The sequence below is a fragment of the Seriola lalandi genome, unplaced genomic scaffold (assembly GCF_002814215.2).
Source record: "Seriola lalandi dorsalis isolate HSWRI2012SDOR001 ecotype SW California unplaced genomic scaffold, Sedor1 jcf7180002054997, whole genome shotgun sequence".
Lineage (NCBI taxonomy): Eukaryota > Metazoa > Chordata > Actinopteri > Carangiformes > Carangidae > Seriola > Seriola lalandi.
Genome location: NW_019525546.1, coordinates 987,436 through 1,004,711, shown reverse-complemented (window position 1 = coordinate 1,004,711; position 17,276 = coordinate 987,436). Strand labels below are relative to the sequence as shown.

Sequence of the window (17,276 nt, the reverse complement as noted above, 5' to 3'; positions counted from 1 at the left end):
GGTTGAAGCCATTTGTGAGTCATTGTTTCAAAGGAGGATTTTTTAAGTCAAGGGTAAGAATTAAAAAAAAAAATAAATTTTTTTTTTTTTTTTTTTTTTTAACCAAATAATAAAGTGAACACAGGACGCAAATACTTTGGAGTCATTTGCCAATGACACAATCATTTGATATCTTGTCAGACTGAACCATTTACCAGAAATTAATACTGCAAATATACTATATGCCAGAGTAGGGTTACTATTTCTTTTAAAGTACTTTTTTTCCTTTTAAAAAAGGTCCCATATTTGACACTTTTCCAGTGTTTTACTTGGAGTTATGATGTCCATAAGAAGATAGATCTGTGGTTTGAAGTACAAAAAATCCATCTAAATATAGTTTTACGTCTCCTCCCTCCATCCAGCAAGAACAGGGAATTAGGTTCTGTCTCTGAGCCTCTCTTCTGATTGGCTGACATTTTTCAGTGATGAAGCCAGGCCAACCTCAGGTAACCAACTACAGCCTACTGCCTTATCTTGTAAAACTCACTGGTAAATGCAAATAGCGATGGTAAGTCAGTGCTGAAATGAGTCAAACACAAAGTCAAATTAGGCCTTAAATTCTCCAGTATTTCAGAAAAAATAAACTTTAGCCACTGGTCTCTATTCTTGCTCTCCTTGGGAAGGCTGCACAATGATATATTGGCCTCCTGACATCCAGCATTTCTGTCCCATTTCCTTGACATTTATCTGTGCTGTAGCTTGTTAGCTCGGTGATGGAATGGACGCTTGGTGTTGTGTAGCTAATAAATACATTTTTTTTTTATTTTTTTTTTATAAAAGTTGGACGGTGGATCTGGGTGGGCCGTGCTAGGGCCATGGCTGAAGGTGACTATATAGTTGTAACATCATAAAATTAAAGAAGCCCTGACGGCTCATTTTAAGGCACACTTTCTGTTTTATAATCAAAAAAGACATGGAAATCTCACTTCCTAAAATATGGGACCTTTAAATCAAGGTATGTGCCAAGAATCAGGCAGGGACTATGATATTATTATTATTATTATTAATAAGCACGTCACTCTTTGTCAGTTATGAGTTGCAGCTTGCTGAAGATGCAGAATGAGTTAAAGTAGTGTATCTGTGGAATTAAAACATGCAGTAAGACAGAAATCAATTTCTTGGAGCATGGTCGATGGTATGAGAGAGAAACGGCAGAATCATCTCCTAACAGGTTCGTACAAGTAAGACTGCATTAGGTTGTAGGCTTGATTTATATTATGATGCATTGAAGTGTTGAGATATTGAGATTTAAAGCACTTAAGAATTACATTAACAAAAATCATAAGAAATTTCTTTCTGAATTTAACCATGGTGTGACAAATGAAAAGGAATCTAGCCATGAGAAACAAACAGAGACAAATCTGCAAAGAAAACCTGAAACGCCAAACAGCACTCTACAAAGATAGGTGTTCTTACAAGGTAGCTCCAGTCCTGTGTGTCCTGTTGTGTTGCGTACACATGGTGGTGAGTGTCTTCCATCAGCCATGTCAGACTCTGAACACTGAGCTTCACCGTGAATCACAGCCAGACCCAAACGCAGGCGCTCTGCATAGGATTGAGCCCTAGATAAAGAAAAGAAAGTCAGAATGCAGTGGTGAAAAAATAATATAAACACTCTTTTATGTAAAACATTTTCAGTCACATACTTTGCAAATGACATACCGCATTTATATGAAACACGGAAGGACTGAACGGTTCTGGCATGATGCAATGTTTGTATTTTTTCCATAGGACCATGAAAATTTCGTAACAGAAAGTAAAATCAGTGTTGTGTTTTTCACTCAGTTACCTCTTAGCTGCTGCTGGGGACTTTGCCACAATGATGGCATTTCGGTAATCGGGAATCTGACAGGAAAAAGGAAAACAGACGTCAGAGGTGGAGTTGCCTACACGTATACTTAAACAAGCGCGATAAACATTCAAATGGGATTATCACCTCCTCTTGGATGTACTGAATCAAAAAAGGGGAGGCACGTAAATTGTCCACTGGAAAGCTGAAGAAGCCTTGGATCTCCTTCTGATGCAAGTCCATGGTGATGATGTGTGTTAATCCTATGGAGTAAAAGACAGATGAGTAGTGAGCCTTTCTCACAATCAACACAGGTATTTCACTGTCAACAAGTAGAATAGTTTTTATCTGTAAACATGAAATTCAATGCCTGCAAACTCGACACCAGAGATGGGCAGGATTAAAGATATTTTTAACAAACCACAACTTGAGGTGTATTTTTTTGTGTTTACCTGCTTTAGCAAGCATTGAAGCTAACAACTTGCACACTATTGAGCCCCGCTTTCTCATCTTGCACTGCTTGCTGTAGGGGAAGTACGGAATAACTCCAATGATGTTCTTTGCACAAGAGGTCTTGAGGGCGTAAGCCATAACCAGCAGCTCCATGATGGCTGTGTTGACATCTCTGGTTGTAGCAAAAACATAGTGAGAACAGTAAATCTTGTAAATCTTAGTTAGCAATAATGGTATGAACTTTTCAAATTCCTGTTGCACTGCAAATAGCATGTCTTTCTAAACTCACCTTGGTATTGTCTGGATGATGAAGATAGTTTGTCCACGAACAGATTCTTTTACATCCACTCTAGTCTCTGCACAGAGAAAAAAATAAGACATGGGCAGTTCATTTAGAAATATTGCCTATTAATGTCAATACTTCCCCATAATTAATTTTGGGTATATTCAATAACACCACTCATCCTTAAATACTCACGTTGATAAAGTTTGTTAATTTGTTAATCAATGAGCACATTTTGCACACATCAAATATTACTGTGTATTGTGCAGTGCATACACATCTACACTTCTTAAATGAATAAATGAAGTTTCTTGATGTATCACGTTCATTTTGCCACAGCAATCAATAATGAGTGCCCAGGCCATACTCAAATATTCAATAGCCAACCTAGACCAACAACTTTTCAAGAATTTGAGAATACTAATCATAAAAAGCAGATTAGTTATGAATTGTAACATGACCAATCCACATTATCTAAATTTGTAAAAATCTTCAGATAAAATTAAGTGTTTTCTCTCTCCCTTACTTTCATTTGATCACGACAGACCACAGACTTGGTATTTAGTGCCTTAACAGTATATTGTCTCATATTAACTTACATAAAAATGATTAAATTCAATTCCACAAAGTTTGATATACACAATATATATTTGAGGGGGAAATGAGCACTTGTATTAGCTTGCTAGCAGGGTTCCTAATAATTACCAGTCAAGAATACGAGTAAAATTAAAATATTTTTATACCATGCCATAACATTCTCCTCACCTCTGTTAGATTCCTGAAAGACCACAGACTTCCCCAGTTCAACTCCCAGCCGCCTGAGAAACAAGTGCACAAAATTACAGCTACAATACAACCAGGTGTGAGATGTAATGATCACAAGCTACTGCAAGCTGCAGCGTCTCACACACAAACCAACACGAGGCATTCATCACATCATCCATTCATTTTTCAAAATTGACAGCTTCTAGCCGACCATGCAAAAACAGCTACAAGCACTCACATAGCATCATTACACAATACCACTTCCCAGCTAATATCAGCCTTTAGTAGTCAATGCTAAACCAAAAAATACAGGTCATTGATCCTTTAACAGGCTTTGGCAAACATAGGGACATGTTATTCGTGAGCTTAAATGTCTTCGTGCTTGGCCCTGTGTAGGAGAACAACTCAGTAGCCTACATATTAATCAGCAGTCATTAACAGCAGTAGTGGTGAAAAGTACATGAACATTATACTCACTCCGTTATCTTCTTGGCTAGCTCTGTGCATGCTACGGACGAGTTAGCTGAAAAGACGCGGTAACCACTTTTAGCGACATTCATCGTGGCACTCCTGGTGGTTTATTTCACAGACAGTTACCGGCAGCAGTGGCACCTTTTATCTGCTAACCGCGGCGTCTATTTCCGATTTTCTGCTAGTGACGCTGTCGTTAGCTAACCAGCTAGCCACCTACCGCACACTAGGCTGCTTGGTGGGCTAATATCACAAAATGACCTTCAGTGTACGACACAAACCTATCTACAGCATAGCTATAAAAACGAACATTAATTATTTTCCGTTAGTTTGCTGAATAATCCGGTTGTTCGCGCACAACTCACTGATACCTGTCACTCAGGTACCACTGTAGCCTATCAACCCTCCACACTCAGAGCTACGGAAGCTTCTTTGGTTCAATCCTGCCGGCTGCGCTTTTGAGCACCTGTTTTGATTGTGTCACATCGCGCGTGAGTGGTTTTGTTTTAAAATATTAATTATTCAGTGATGTAAGAATTACTGACAACTTTTAGTTAAGTAAGATAAGTTATAAGACAATGTAGACATACAAAAAAAAATGCCTTTATTAAAATTATAGCTAGTATCGAAATATACTCATCGTGTAAGTACTCTTCATGCAGAATGGGCAATTCAGAAAATGTATATTATATTATAAGATAATAATTGTTGATATATTAATGTATGTATCAAGTTAATGCAGCAGATGGTAAAGGTGGGACTTATTTAACTAGGCTGCTTTATATGATGTGAGGTAGTTTAATCTATAATAATACATCATGATAAACTTGATTTTATTTTGTATTTTAAAAAACTGAATCTGCAAAGTAACTATTAACTAAAGCTTTCAACTAATTATTGTGCAGTAAGTGGAGAGCAATACAGCCACTTCACAATTGTATAAGTACAGTACTTGGGTAAATGCACTTGGCTACTTAACAGCCCTGCAATTACTGTCTATTTTATTGTTGTCTTTGTTCAGTGAGGGCCGAGGTTTCATAGGTTTTATACAGGTTAACACACACGTTGTAAATCCTATTTTAATAAGAAATCACGAGCTTGGTATCTTTTTTTAATCCAACGGACACCTAATACAGTTGTGACTGAAATATCCCTGAAAGCAAAAGCCCTAAAGAGCCTGCCCCCAAAGAGAGACTTGGCGTTCCTATGAAATAATGTAGTTATTTGTTTATAACCTAATAATTAGGTTTTCCCTCATCTCAAGTGGCAGGATTATAGATGAGATGATCATCATAGGTTCGTGGATTATTATTATTATGGCCATTTAAAGTGTCTGTGATTAGATGATAACCTGCCTAAATGATGTATTAAGTAATCATAAAAAACACCTGTTTGTACACATGGTGTCATAGACTATTTATAATTAACTTTCAAAAATAGTGTTTCTGGCAGCACCGAAAAAGTAATGTTACTCCAACTGTCCACTAGGTGTCATTACTTATTAGCCTTGTGTCTACTGAGCAGAGTTATGCCTTAGGATGTACCATAATAATATCATGAGATCTGTTTTTCTTCTGGGTTAGAGGTGTAGCCTAACATAATTCATATGTACTGGTATCTCAGTTTGGGTGGGTGTGGTCAGCAGAAATAATCATAAAGCAGTATAAAATCTGCTGTAGAAACATAAAACCAGTAAGAGCAGAGCATATTGATCTACAATCATTGACCAAGTCTCCTTGATTGCTTGATCCACAACAACCGTGACCAACCGGTTTAACAATCACATACCTGTGGCATGAGAAGCCTGATACATGAACTCTGATCTTGTTGTTTGTTTGTTTGTTTGTTGGTTTTTTTCATTAGGAGAGGCTGAGATTAATTTAAATAATATTTACCATTAACCAAAGTTACAATATTTATAATGTGATTAGCTGCTATAATAACTGGCTATAATTCTGCTGTACAGCTGTTGGGGAAAGTAATAAAAGCTGCTTGAAAGAGTTGTTTTGCTGAGATATCTGAGACTCCTCAGAAATATGAGATGTGTACATCTTAAGCCCAGTTGTTGCACCAACTTCATTGTTAATGGTAAACTCTGAAGGACTCTGTCAATATTTAACATGGGTGCCTACGTTGTTGGCACCTACTGTACATTGCACCTCCACAGTAATAGAATATCACCTCAGTTGTAGCTTTTGTTTCGACATCAATATCTGTCTTCTCACTGCTCCTGTGTGTGCTCTCCTTTGACATTTAAGAGATTCCTGACTAATTGGCCCTGTTGGCGCAGCCCACTATGAAACTTGAACAAGAACAGTCTCAAGTTTTCAGCTGTGACAACACAAGCGAGATATGACGACCCACTGATAACCCCTGCCACAACAAAGGTGGAAAATGTATGTGTTTGAAAGAGTGCAGTGGGTGAGAGCCGTGCGGCACTCCTGAGGGTGTGTGCATATAATGAAAAGGATAAAATAATGAAAAATGGACTGATATAATCTGTATCTTGTTAGAAGTACAGAACGCACCAAAATGAATAGACGCCTGGCCTATTTTTGATGGACGTCATGCTGCTTCATTTTCAGTCAGAAAATAGTGTTTTTAATGTTTACGTCGACAGGGCTTTGTGAGAAATTCAATATCATTACAGGTTAATCTCCTGGATAGTCTGGATGGTGACTCTGGAAGGAAGGGTCAGAGTGTGCTCCTTTATCTTATTCTAACGTCATAATCTTACAGTGCATCCATGCTCACACATTGCACGTATTACATATTTGACTCTCATATGACGGATTTTGTTTCCTATCTCATCATGCTTTCATCAAACACCACTTACAAAGGTGAGGTAGGAAGAGGGAGAAAGAAAGAGAGAGAGAGAGAGCGAAGGGAGAGTGTAAAATAGAGAGTACAGAGGCTCCTCCTCGTTCGCTGCGTGTGTTTCTTGTGGGGTTTTTTTTTTTTCAGCCTGTTCCTTCACTCACATTCTCGCTCAGCAGAGATTCAGTGGTGGAGAGCAAAGATTCTCACTGGGAGAGAGCGGACAGGGGAAACTGATTTTCTTTCTCTCTCATCAAGAAGGAGAAGAAAAAGGTAGAAATATAGTGTTTATTTTGGGGGAGGGGTACTTTCATCAGCCCTGCCTTCTGCACGTGCTCAGCTCTGCACAACTGTGTTCCCTGATGGAGAGGATGCAGGGAGAGGGAGAGGTGGACCACCTGGAGAAACCAAGCCCACTGACTGACAAGGAGAGGGTGATGATCCAGGACTCCTGGACTAAAGTCTACCAGAACTGCGATGATGTTGGAGTGGCCATACTAGTCAGGTATTTCTTTCTGTAGTTTCACTCTCCTTTTTAGTGTTTGACATTTTTTTAACGTAGGTCAAGCACAGAGATTGGAAGATATTATTTTTGCAGATAAATAAAGCTAGAAAGGTGACAGACACATTGTATTTGAGCTAGTTTGATATTCATTGCCATTTATCATGGTTGTGTATTTACTTAAATGCAGCTTGTTGCTGCTTTATCTACTGATCAGCTGTTGTATGTCCCTCAAAACAGTATACATAGTATCCCATTTTTATTTTAAGGACTTTTCATCAATTTCCTCCTGATCTCCGAAACTTTAATTAGTTCACTCCTGATAAGGTCAAATTAGCATTTTGTCTCTTTTCCCCTCAGTAATCTGACTGCACCTGCTGGAGCCAGAAGGCCAACTGATGCTTTCCTGTCACTCAGGCTATGGGGTTATCCTCTCTCAGAATGCAGTCAGTGCTAAACTTTAATTGCACTGACTTCGAGAGTTTCCAAAATGTCCACAGCCAGTCATATATCTGCTTGTGATATTCTCACCTCCTGCATTTTCTTAAACCTATTCTTCAAACAGTGGAGGCAAAGAATAAACATTATAATCCATCACTCAGGCATCTTTGGCTCTGAAAGGGCTCCCTCCCTTACAGAGCAGGTCATGTTTTGAATGCCTGTATAGAGAGCCAGGCAACCTACAGCAGCATGACTCCATCACTGGCAGTAAGACATTTAGAGCGTCCCTCTTTTCTCAGAAAACAAAGGATGACAAGAGTTTTCTGTCACCACCAAGTCGGTGTTTTTACCGAATTTTCTTCATCAGTCTATCGTATCTAATTATGATCAACATGCAGTCTCGTTGGAGGATTCCTGCAGTTGGTGTGGTCAGTGTCATTATCGCTCTTTAATGTTTACACTGAAAGCCAAGAAAAGAAGCTGCTGCAAAACTCAAACATCTGCAGGGATTTGGCAACTGTTGGTGTGAAGGCTTTGAGGATCTTTCACCTGTGACGAGATTCACTGCTTGACACAGCATGCCTTTATAATCCCTCATGATTGCTGGAGGTGAAAGTTGAGAGGGAGGTTAGCAAAAACGCAGAGTACATGTACGATCATCATCATATAATTTTTTTTCCCATAGATTGCTGAATTAGCTGTTACACATTTCCAATAAATAAACAATAAACATTTTGAAATTAAATCTATTTAACTCAATTTCCTCTTATTTTCTGTCTCCACATTCCTTCACAAAGACCCTACGATCTTCAGGAATTTGAGGAATGAGGATTGATCAATAATCATGACCATGGTAAATTTCCTTTTGCTCATAAGACCTTGTCACTCTGCTGAACCTCAGCATTTACTTCAAATCATCCAACTAACTGTCTTTAGGGTAACTGATAAGACCCCAAAGTAGTCAATTATAGCAGTATGACTATGAAATTTGTGAAAAACATTTAGTCTTGAAGAACAGATAAGGAAGGATTAAGAATCCAATGGCCATATTAAATACTAATGAGGCTATTTATATGCAACCACAGGTCATGCAATTACAAGAGAGAAAGATTAAACACCGCGGTTCCTCATTAGTTTGCAGTGAAACTAGGAATACTTTGCTCTCGTACTTGCAGAGAGGCCCTCAACCCAGAGCTGAGAGATTAAGACACAACCTTCCATCCTCCTCCACTCTCAGACATTTAAATTCACAAGTGAAACTCTGATATATCTGGCCATATGTTTCAGACCTGACAGAAAAAAAAGTGTTTCCTTTATGTGTTAGTTGTTTCAGAGGCAGAGGGAGATGGGACATCAGGAATAGATAACCAGCAACCAGATGCATTGGCCCTCTTCCCAGACCATGGGAGGGGGTGAGTTTTGAGGTTCCTCTTTGCTAATTCTCCATGATACCTCTGAGGGTCAGACAGAAATATAATTAAAAGAAAATGTCTTTGAACTTTTTGTTGTCAGAGAGAGTACAGTGTGAGTCGGGTGAAATGTTCAAGGAAATATAAAAAATCTATACCTGCAAACTGAGCAGAAAACGTGAAGAATATAATATTTATGCAAATTGAAAGATAAAATATTATTTGTCTTTGCAGTAATAATGATTCCAGCCTTAACCATAAAGTTAACGGAAGGCATCAGGTGTGCTCAAGGTAGCCTGAGTTGGCAGTGACAATCTTTTCATCTCGCTCTTTCTAATTAGCACATTTCACCTTTTGTTAGACATTGCGAAATCATGCAGGAGCCTGGGTTCTTTTCTGAGGCGTAACAGAAAAGGTGGAGCCACAATCAGATGCCTGAGTCAACAGGTTCCCAAGGGGGAACCACATATAGTAACAAGGAGGAATAGGTGAATCCAGAGGCCAGATTTCGGGTACATGATATGATTAATTCCATGACACTGATAAGTGGATACATACTGTATAATTAACTAACAATTAAAGCTTTTTCAGAACCCTAATTTAATAGGTTAACTCTCACATTGGCTTTACATGGTGGAACTTGGACCAGCTTTTACCAACATACAGCATACATACATACATATGCATTTATCAAAGCTGATACAGTTATGAAACAGAATTCCTCCCAGGCACTATCAGAGGCAGATCAACATCTGTACAGAACTATTTTAGCAGATGCTGCAAGATCTACAGTTTTTCCACAAATGTGAAATGTGAATTTTTGCCCATTGCACATTATTATATAATCACCCAATCAGAAGAAGTAATGATGAAAAATAAGAGGTCAGCATGTCAGCATGAGTGCTATACTTCATTAGCCAAAGTAAGCAGAAATATAGACAAGACAATTAGAATTTAATAGTACTGATAAACCCATCACAGTCATACCAAACGTGTAAACTTCTAAAAGTATGCATTCATAACTTATATGCCTATAATAAAACTTATAAGACTATAATAATGTAATAGCTTCTGTTGTTAATGACTTTTAAATCTAAGGCATCAGTTATTCAATGATTGAACAATGTTTCTCCTTCACTTTCTAAATTCTTTTCAAAAATATTTCGGAATACACACCACGCAGTTCCTAGATAATAGTTAAAAGCAAACATTTAAAGGGAAAATATGCAGCAGTCTCATGTCAGAGCTGATGTTTACTTATGGTATCTTGCCAGCTGAAGAAAAAAAAAAATGAACGTGGGTTTGCAGGATGGAGCTGGTGCAGGCTGAAGGGCGATGAGATTAGCAGAGCTTCACAGCAGCTGCTCATGCTCATATCTCTAATTTAACACTAACTCTCCTCCTTCACAGGCTGTTTGTGAACTTCCCCTCATCCAAACAGTACTTCAGCCAGTTCAAGTACATCGAGGAGCCGGAGGAGCTGGAGCGGAGTGCCCAGCTTAGGAAGCACGCTCACAGAGTCATGAATGCCATCAATACACTGGTGGAGAGCCTTGACAACTCAGACAAGGTGGCCTCAGTGCTGAAGCTGGTGGGCAAGGCCCACGCACTCCGACACAAGGTGGAGCCTGTGTACTTCAAGGTAAAGTGTGTGCGAGTAAAAGATGAAGTGACAAACACACACACACACACACTCGCACATTATTTCTAAAGTTTGGGATGTTTGTGGTATAACGAATTGATATTGGTAAAATAATATGGCTGTGAGTGATTTTTAACCACTAGAAAGTCCAGTCCAAAACAAACTGCAGAAACATAGGTGTAGCTTCTGTGATGTCACCTAGCTCACTGTGAGCTGAAGCATGTCAGACAAGCAATAATGTCACAAATCATATTACTTTTTAAGCCATAATTTCTTATTTAGAGAGTAAAGATTTTCTAATTGACCGCCAAAACACATTATAGTCAAGCAAGAATTGGCTATTGAGACGTGTTATGAAACATAAGTATCCCATCTGTTTCCTCTCTCTTGCCACCTTCAGTATTACACAAGCTCTTTGTTCAGTAGTGTGTTTAGCCTGTTTTAATCTTCCACATCCTGAGGAAAACACTTGGTAGATGTTTGATTCACTTAAAGGCAACCCAAAGCGTATTATTACACACGGTGTCTATTTTCCTGTCTCTTTCACGAGTGTGAGCACGGTGTTTGTGTGTTGGGCTCTGAATGCTTCCTGAATGCAGGTGAACTATAACTCAGCACTGTGCCTGAATGCCTCACGTATGCGGTGACTTCTTTGAGTCTCCTTTAGTTGCCTGACAGCTGGTCCCAGCCAAAACATAAAAAGGAAATCACAACATGTCTTTCGCTGTTTGGCAAATTATTTTACCTTTGTACGGAGCCAAGATGGCTGCTCTGCATCATTTCATAATTTGATGCTAACCTAAAATAAACATCTCCTGGCTATAGACTTATATTTATCACACAGATGTGAGAGTGGTATCGATCTTCTCATCTAAATCTTGGCACAAAAACAAATAAGCATATTTTCACTGTTAACTATTTCTTTAATGGAACTTCAAGGTGTCTTGATTGATGACTGCGTGTGTTTGTGTCTTGCCCAGATCCTGAGTGGTGTGATACTGGAAGTCTTGGGAGAGGAGTTCCCAGAGGTTGTGACAGCAGAGGTGGCTGCGGCCTGGACCAAACTCTTGGCTACTGTCTACTGCAGTATCACAGCTGTCTATGAGGAAGTGGGCTGGACTAAGATCTCAACCTCAACCGGGTGAAGCTTTTAGTCAGGTTTTACTGGACCATACACACCCAGAGACTTCTTTTTTTTTTTTTTTTTATTTGGCCAGATCCTCATAAGAGAGAGGAATCAACTGAGTGTAATCTGGGAATACAGTTTGATGTAATCTAAGATAGTTATGAACTATGGAACGTACACTCTAATGTAAACAACAATAAGAACAGGTACTTTTCCCATTTCATGGCTAAAAGTGTGTGCGTGTGCGTGTGTGTGTGTGTGTGAGTGTGCGTGTGTGCATGTTTGGGTGTGAGTGAGAGAGCGAGAAAGAGGGAGAAAAAGTAAAAAAAAAAAATTGAAAGCTCTCCTCCTTGTTTTTGTACTCTTGTAAAGGACCAACCGATTTAAAGGAGAGAGCAAAGAGGAATAAAATGCAAACATAAACCCAACGGTGGACAAGAGGTCACATTTGACTTGGATGTGCCTTCTACTGAATGTGTATATCCAGAAACTGCCATGTAAATACCATTATTTCTAAATATTGTAACGTTTTTTCTGATATTCCCTTTCATCAGTCTGTATCCACTGGTGTCCACCTTACGAAACATCAAGAAGACCAAGACATTTTTACATTTTTAACAGTTTAGTGTGACCATTGAACATGTATGACTCACCTTTGTATCTGTATTCAACTAAATTTTGAAATAAAACTACAGAGAAAATCATATGGCGTCACAGCGCGACGTTGAATCCTTTTAAACTTGTATCTGCTTTAATCTGATTCCCCTGCATTTCTACTCACAGACATGTCGAGAAAATTAGGCCTTTCCTTTCTCTCGCTTGGCCTACTGCTCCCTTATTCTCTGCTTGAGTCAGCAGTGCTAAGTATAAGTGGCTCAGCTGCTGAAAGTCCCTATTTATACCCCCATTTATCCCACTATGCTCTCTCTTCTTATAATATAATGTAGGAACACTGCACTTGGCCTGCAGGGATGTCATTAGAGGACCTGGTATATTTAAAACAGTCCCACTGTATCTATAACAATGGTCCAACATTTCCCAAAGTAAGTTGAGCACAATAAGAGTGAATTAGTATTATCCAGATATACGGTAATTTGATTGGTCTGCGTTAATCCTTACTGTAAACGCATGCCGTGAAGCTGCCAAAGTACCACTCAAAGCCAATTTCAACAGGCCATTGTACAAAATGCTCCCCTCTCTCAACAAAAAAGACACTATCAAGGTTGATTTGGCGTGCTGTGCTGACGCTATGGTGGCGAGGTGGAGTTGTTTTCAGAATAGAAACACACAGCATGCTTTGTTTACCTCCTAGTCCTGCCAGCTAGATCTAACCCCCCCCCCTTGATCCGAGCTAATCCTCTGAGCTAATCTCCCCAATCATAAGTGAGAGAGAGCCAAGAGGAAAGACAGGAATAGTCAGATTGTTACACCACAATCTCTGCCTTTTGCCATTCAAGCCTTTCAATGGGAAGAGAAGTCTCAGTGCTCTGAACCACCAGCAGTCCCAAGGCAGGAGATCCGTGGGGTAGGACCATGTGTACCACTATGGTGGTCCTCACCACCATCGCTCTCATCCTGCGGCAGAGGTTCTCCAACAAAATCAAACCGTGAGTACTGATCATGAACTGTCTTTTAAAAAAAAAAAAAACAGACAAATTCAACCACGTGAGGCTTGTGAGAAAAGCATTAGATGCTTCATAAAATAAATTACATAAAATAGTTCCACCCATACCCGAATACGAAGACACACACGTATATGCTAACACAGAGACCGCATGTGTGTTTCATGTGTGGGAGAGTGAGGGAGAGACTTATCTGCATCATTGATTTGAAATCACCCCTGTGATTATTTTAAGGTTTGCCTTGAGCAACAGTGTGTGGATTAAGTGGCTTGCTACATAACAACAGTGTATTCCAGCTTCTTTTTTTTTAATGGAGAGATGTAGGGAGGGGAAAGCATCAGGGCTCTTGAGTCCATGGCTGCTAATTGACTCAAAGTGCAATCTTCTCAGCCCTCCGGCCCTGCTTTGCCACTCACACAGCAATGGCAAACAATGCCATGTGGCTACAGCACCATGGAGCATGGCAACAGCTCGCTCGCACAATTTTACACTAATAAACAGCAAAACCTTCATCATTCTTCACAAAGAGGGCACTGTGATGATGAATATGTAGAGTTTAATATTCAGTATTATGTTCTGTATCACCCATCACAGGCAGAAAGAGGCTACTGAGAAAGACGTGCCATACATGAAGAGCAATGGAGCAGCAGAAACCCAAAAATGACAGTGAGCATCACAGGGTAAGGAAATACAAACAAATCATTCAATAAAAACAGACTGAGCAAATGTACTAAATGGCCACCAGTGCCATAAAGGGATACTCCAGAAATGTATTATTAGCCTTCTAAGTAGCAGAGTTAATCAGATTTTTAGTGCCTAGTAGAGGTCAACCTCCAAAAATTGTGATACTTGCAAGTGCAACTAAGGCTGTCTTCCAAACTCCACTCCCCTACTTTGTAACAGGTTTTTTGGGTAACACAGCTTTTCAATAGTATGTAACAATAAATTATTAGAAAGGTTTCTTTGTTCAGTTAGTAAACTTTCAGTTAACTAACTCAGTTTTACTGCCAGTGTAACTAGGGACCTAGGGAATATTTTAAATAGTGGACAGCTGGTCAGCTGACCATGCAAAATTTAATTAATAATAAAGTTTAAATTAATAATGAGTTAAGATTGACTTGGATTTAAATGGAGCAATTTTTTAGGGAAGTTTTTCTGAGTGCTACTGCCATTTTCTATAAATTTGTAGTCACCAAGCCAAAGTTGCGATAACATTATCACCAGCCAATTATGCATCAGGATGCTGCAGGAATGAGAAAGACCTGGAAATAAGTGAAGATTGGTGCACCTCTGGTTCCCTCATCCTGCCAGTGTTTTTTTTAATACAGAAATCCCATTGGCTTTTTGTCAAGGGAACCAAGATGATGCAAACTACCAGGACGTTTCTTTAAGCACATTAAAAACCCTGCCCTTTAACTTCATACTTCACCCTCAACCTTCGCATTTATTCTGTGCTAGCAGTGCCAAAAATCTGACTCAGTGCTAAATTCAATTAAACCGGTTCTAAGATGGATCCAGAACCATATGCAGACATGAAAACAACAGTGTGCAAAATTAAATTGAATTAAGCTGTAAATTCAAAATAAAATACATTACAGGACTTAAAACCAACACACTAAAACAGAATCACAGTGGGTGACAGGAAAACATCCAGATAGACGAAGAGACCGTGACAGTTATTGTAGGTGTGTGTGTGTGTATTGGGGGGGTTTACAGAAGGTGCTCCAGACAACGGGGAGAAAGTGGAGCAGTGGAGCATGTTACAAAGGCAAAGATGCATAAAGAGCTAAGATGCCTGCCCCACATTTAGCTTTTAAGTACTCCCTGCTACATCACTAATACTAAATGATTCAGAGGCAGAACAATCCATCATCTCTTTGGAGGGTTATTATAAATACATTACCACCCCACAACCACACCATTTAGTGCATCTGTGAAAGACCTTCACATAAAGTAATAAACTAACTGACCATGGTTCCTGACTACTATATGGAAATTTCATGCAGGTCACAGTGACGTCTTATCTTTTACTTTTTATCTGAATCACTTTTATGGAGGCAAGTAATCAGCTGAGTCAAGAGTCATTTATTTTTTAAGAGCAATTATTTCTTTACATCACCCATGGATGCATGTCAGCTTTCACTTCCCTTGTGCTTTCCCTCCCTTGTAGACATGAACTAAGACCAGAGTGGGCCATCATCCCAAGTTTGGTGGTGAGCACCAGGTGAGCTTTGTCATTTGCTATTTTTTACCTAGAGTAAACCAGAAAATAAATGGAGAAACTGTGTATTTACTTGCTAACTTCAAAAGCACTAAATCTTAATTTGTTTTGTGTACTTTTTTTCAGTGGCCTCTGTTTTCAAGACTTGTTTCCCCGGATACTAAAGGAAAGGTTTCCTGTAATCTTTTTTAGGTTTTTCTCTTTTATCTCATTCTGATTCATCTGCACTTACCAGCTCACGCCAAGACTCTCCAACAAGGAGTAAAAAAAAAAAAAAAAGAGAGAAAGAAAGAAAGAAAAAGTGAGGTCCGTTTTGATTATGGCTTCCCCTATCTGTCCTGCAGATGCTCTCATTACTGGAACAGGAAACAGCAACTGAGTGAACTCCCAGCTTGGAAAATGAAACCTGACATATGAACAACTGAATTTACTGAATTGCTTAAATTGTCATCTGCTTCACTTCAAAGTTCAATGTGGTTTGAAATGATAAAACATGTTCTGTGCCTCCACATAAAAAAACACAATCATTTCCTTGATTTTATGTTTTTCTTGCTTTGACAAATGTAATGGTTTGTGTGAACTGTGTGTATGAGTACAGTATGCGCTTTGACTGGATGTATCTTAAAGAGTAGCTTCTCTTAAGATCTTATAAGTGACCTGGTTTCCTGTGAAATAGGGACTGGAGGCATGCATTGTACTGTACATGGCAGGTATTGCTATCCTGTGAATTGTTTAAAGATTTATGTTGTCCTCGTTATCTAAATGAAGTGATGAAATGCATTTGTGTGCCTCTCAATGTTACTCAAGATTGTGAATTCCCTGATTATTGATTGAAAAGCTATACAAATTGGTATAGGCTACATTGCACCACAGATTGCTGTACTTTAAAATGGTCAGTGATGCTAACTGCCCCCAAAATGCATTTTAAATAATGTCAGCTGTCATTACAATAAATTAAGTACTCCTTCAAAGTCAAGATTTTCCTGATTCTTACCTTGTCAGTGAGGTTGGTTTATTGATTTCTGTTGATACAGGTCCAGTGCTGCTGTCTGTAATTTTGCATCAATATTAGGGTATTATTATTATCATTATTATTGTTATTATTATTATTATTATTATTGTTGTTGTTATTAGCAACTTTGTACTTTAAAAGAAGCCCTAAATAGGACATCAATTATGTATTAAATCCCAGGGAAAACATTATCCCATTTAATGTATTACAAAATCGAATTAATTACTACAAATCATTAGCAACTTGCATGAGTGTTTACACATCACTGATAAGAATCAGATATAGCTCAGCACACATTGTTTTAACGCTGCTTTTTTGAATCTGTCAAGAAAACTGAAATGCTGTCGCCACAAATTCACACCTGAAAAGCCTGTTTAGTGGTGATGGAGTTGGAGAAACACAAGACAGTTGAAACCTCAAAGAGCAATGAGCTTACTGAAGGGTGATTTGCCTAGTTTTCATTGTGCTGATTAAAAGTGCAACATCAGGCCTAGACCTCACTGAATTAAACATAGGCTACAGAGGATAAATTATTCAGCCCTTCAGTTTTGCTGTAACTGATTTGCTTTAGCTAATTTTCTCAGCTCTGATGCCACCTGGTGGTAAACCAGTTTGGAAGATTTCTCAAAGTAATCAACCAGGGAGTGATTTCAAAAGAAGTCCAAAAAAGCAATTTGATCGTTT

General features: G+C 38.8%; 2 protein-coding genes and 1 long non-coding RNA gene across 4 annotated transcripts in view; 2 read left to right on the top strand and 1 right to left on the bottom strand.

Annotated features, from left to right (window-relative positions):
* LOC111647518 (phosphoribosyl pyrophosphate synthase-associated protein 1) overlaps positions 1–4,217 on the bottom strand; it is an 11,023-nt gene extending 6,806 nt beyond the window's left edge. For both annotated transcript variants that reach the window (XM_087171408.1, XM_023397131.2), the window contains exons 1-7: positions 3,807–4,217; positions 3,330–3,382; positions 2,571–2,637; positions 2,281–2,453; positions 1,976–2,091; positions 1,829–1,884; positions 1,456–1,601 (exon numbers count right to left, since the gene is read on the bottom strand). In XM_087171408.1, the coding sequence (XP_087027534.1) occupies positions 1,456–1,601; positions 1,829–1,884; positions 1,976–2,091; positions 2,281–2,453; positions 2,571–2,637; positions 3,330–3,382; positions 3,807–3,889 (694 nt within the window). In that variant the 5' untranslated portion in view covers positions 3,890–4,217. The remainder of the gene's footprint in view (positions 1–1,455; positions 1,602–1,828; positions 1,885–1,975; positions 2,092–2,280; positions 2,454–2,570; positions 2,638–3,329; positions 3,383–3,806) is intronic.
* Positions 4,218–6,759: 2,542 nt separating this feature from the next.
* Positions 6,760–12,441, top strand: LOC111647503 (cytoglobin-1-like). The gene is made up of 3 exons (XM_087171422.1): positions 6,760–7,122; positions 10,380–10,611; positions 11,592–12,441. Exons 1-3 carry the CDS (start codon positions 6,980–6,982, stop codon positions 11,754–11,756), a joined length of 540 nt encoding a protein of 179 aa, XP_087027548.1. The 5' UTR covers positions 6,760–6,979; the 3' UTR covers positions 11,757–12,441.
* A 692-nt stretch (positions 12,442–13,133) lies between these two features.
* Positions 13,134–16,556, top strand: LOC111647509 (uncharacterized). The gene is made up of 4 exons (XR_002760049.2): positions 13,134–13,344; positions 13,954–14,039; positions 15,530–15,583; positions 15,707–16,556. It is a non-coding gene; the product is annotated as an uncharacterized LOC111647509 (long non-coding RNA).
* The last annotated feature ends 720 nt before the right edge of the window (positions 16,557–17,276 follow it).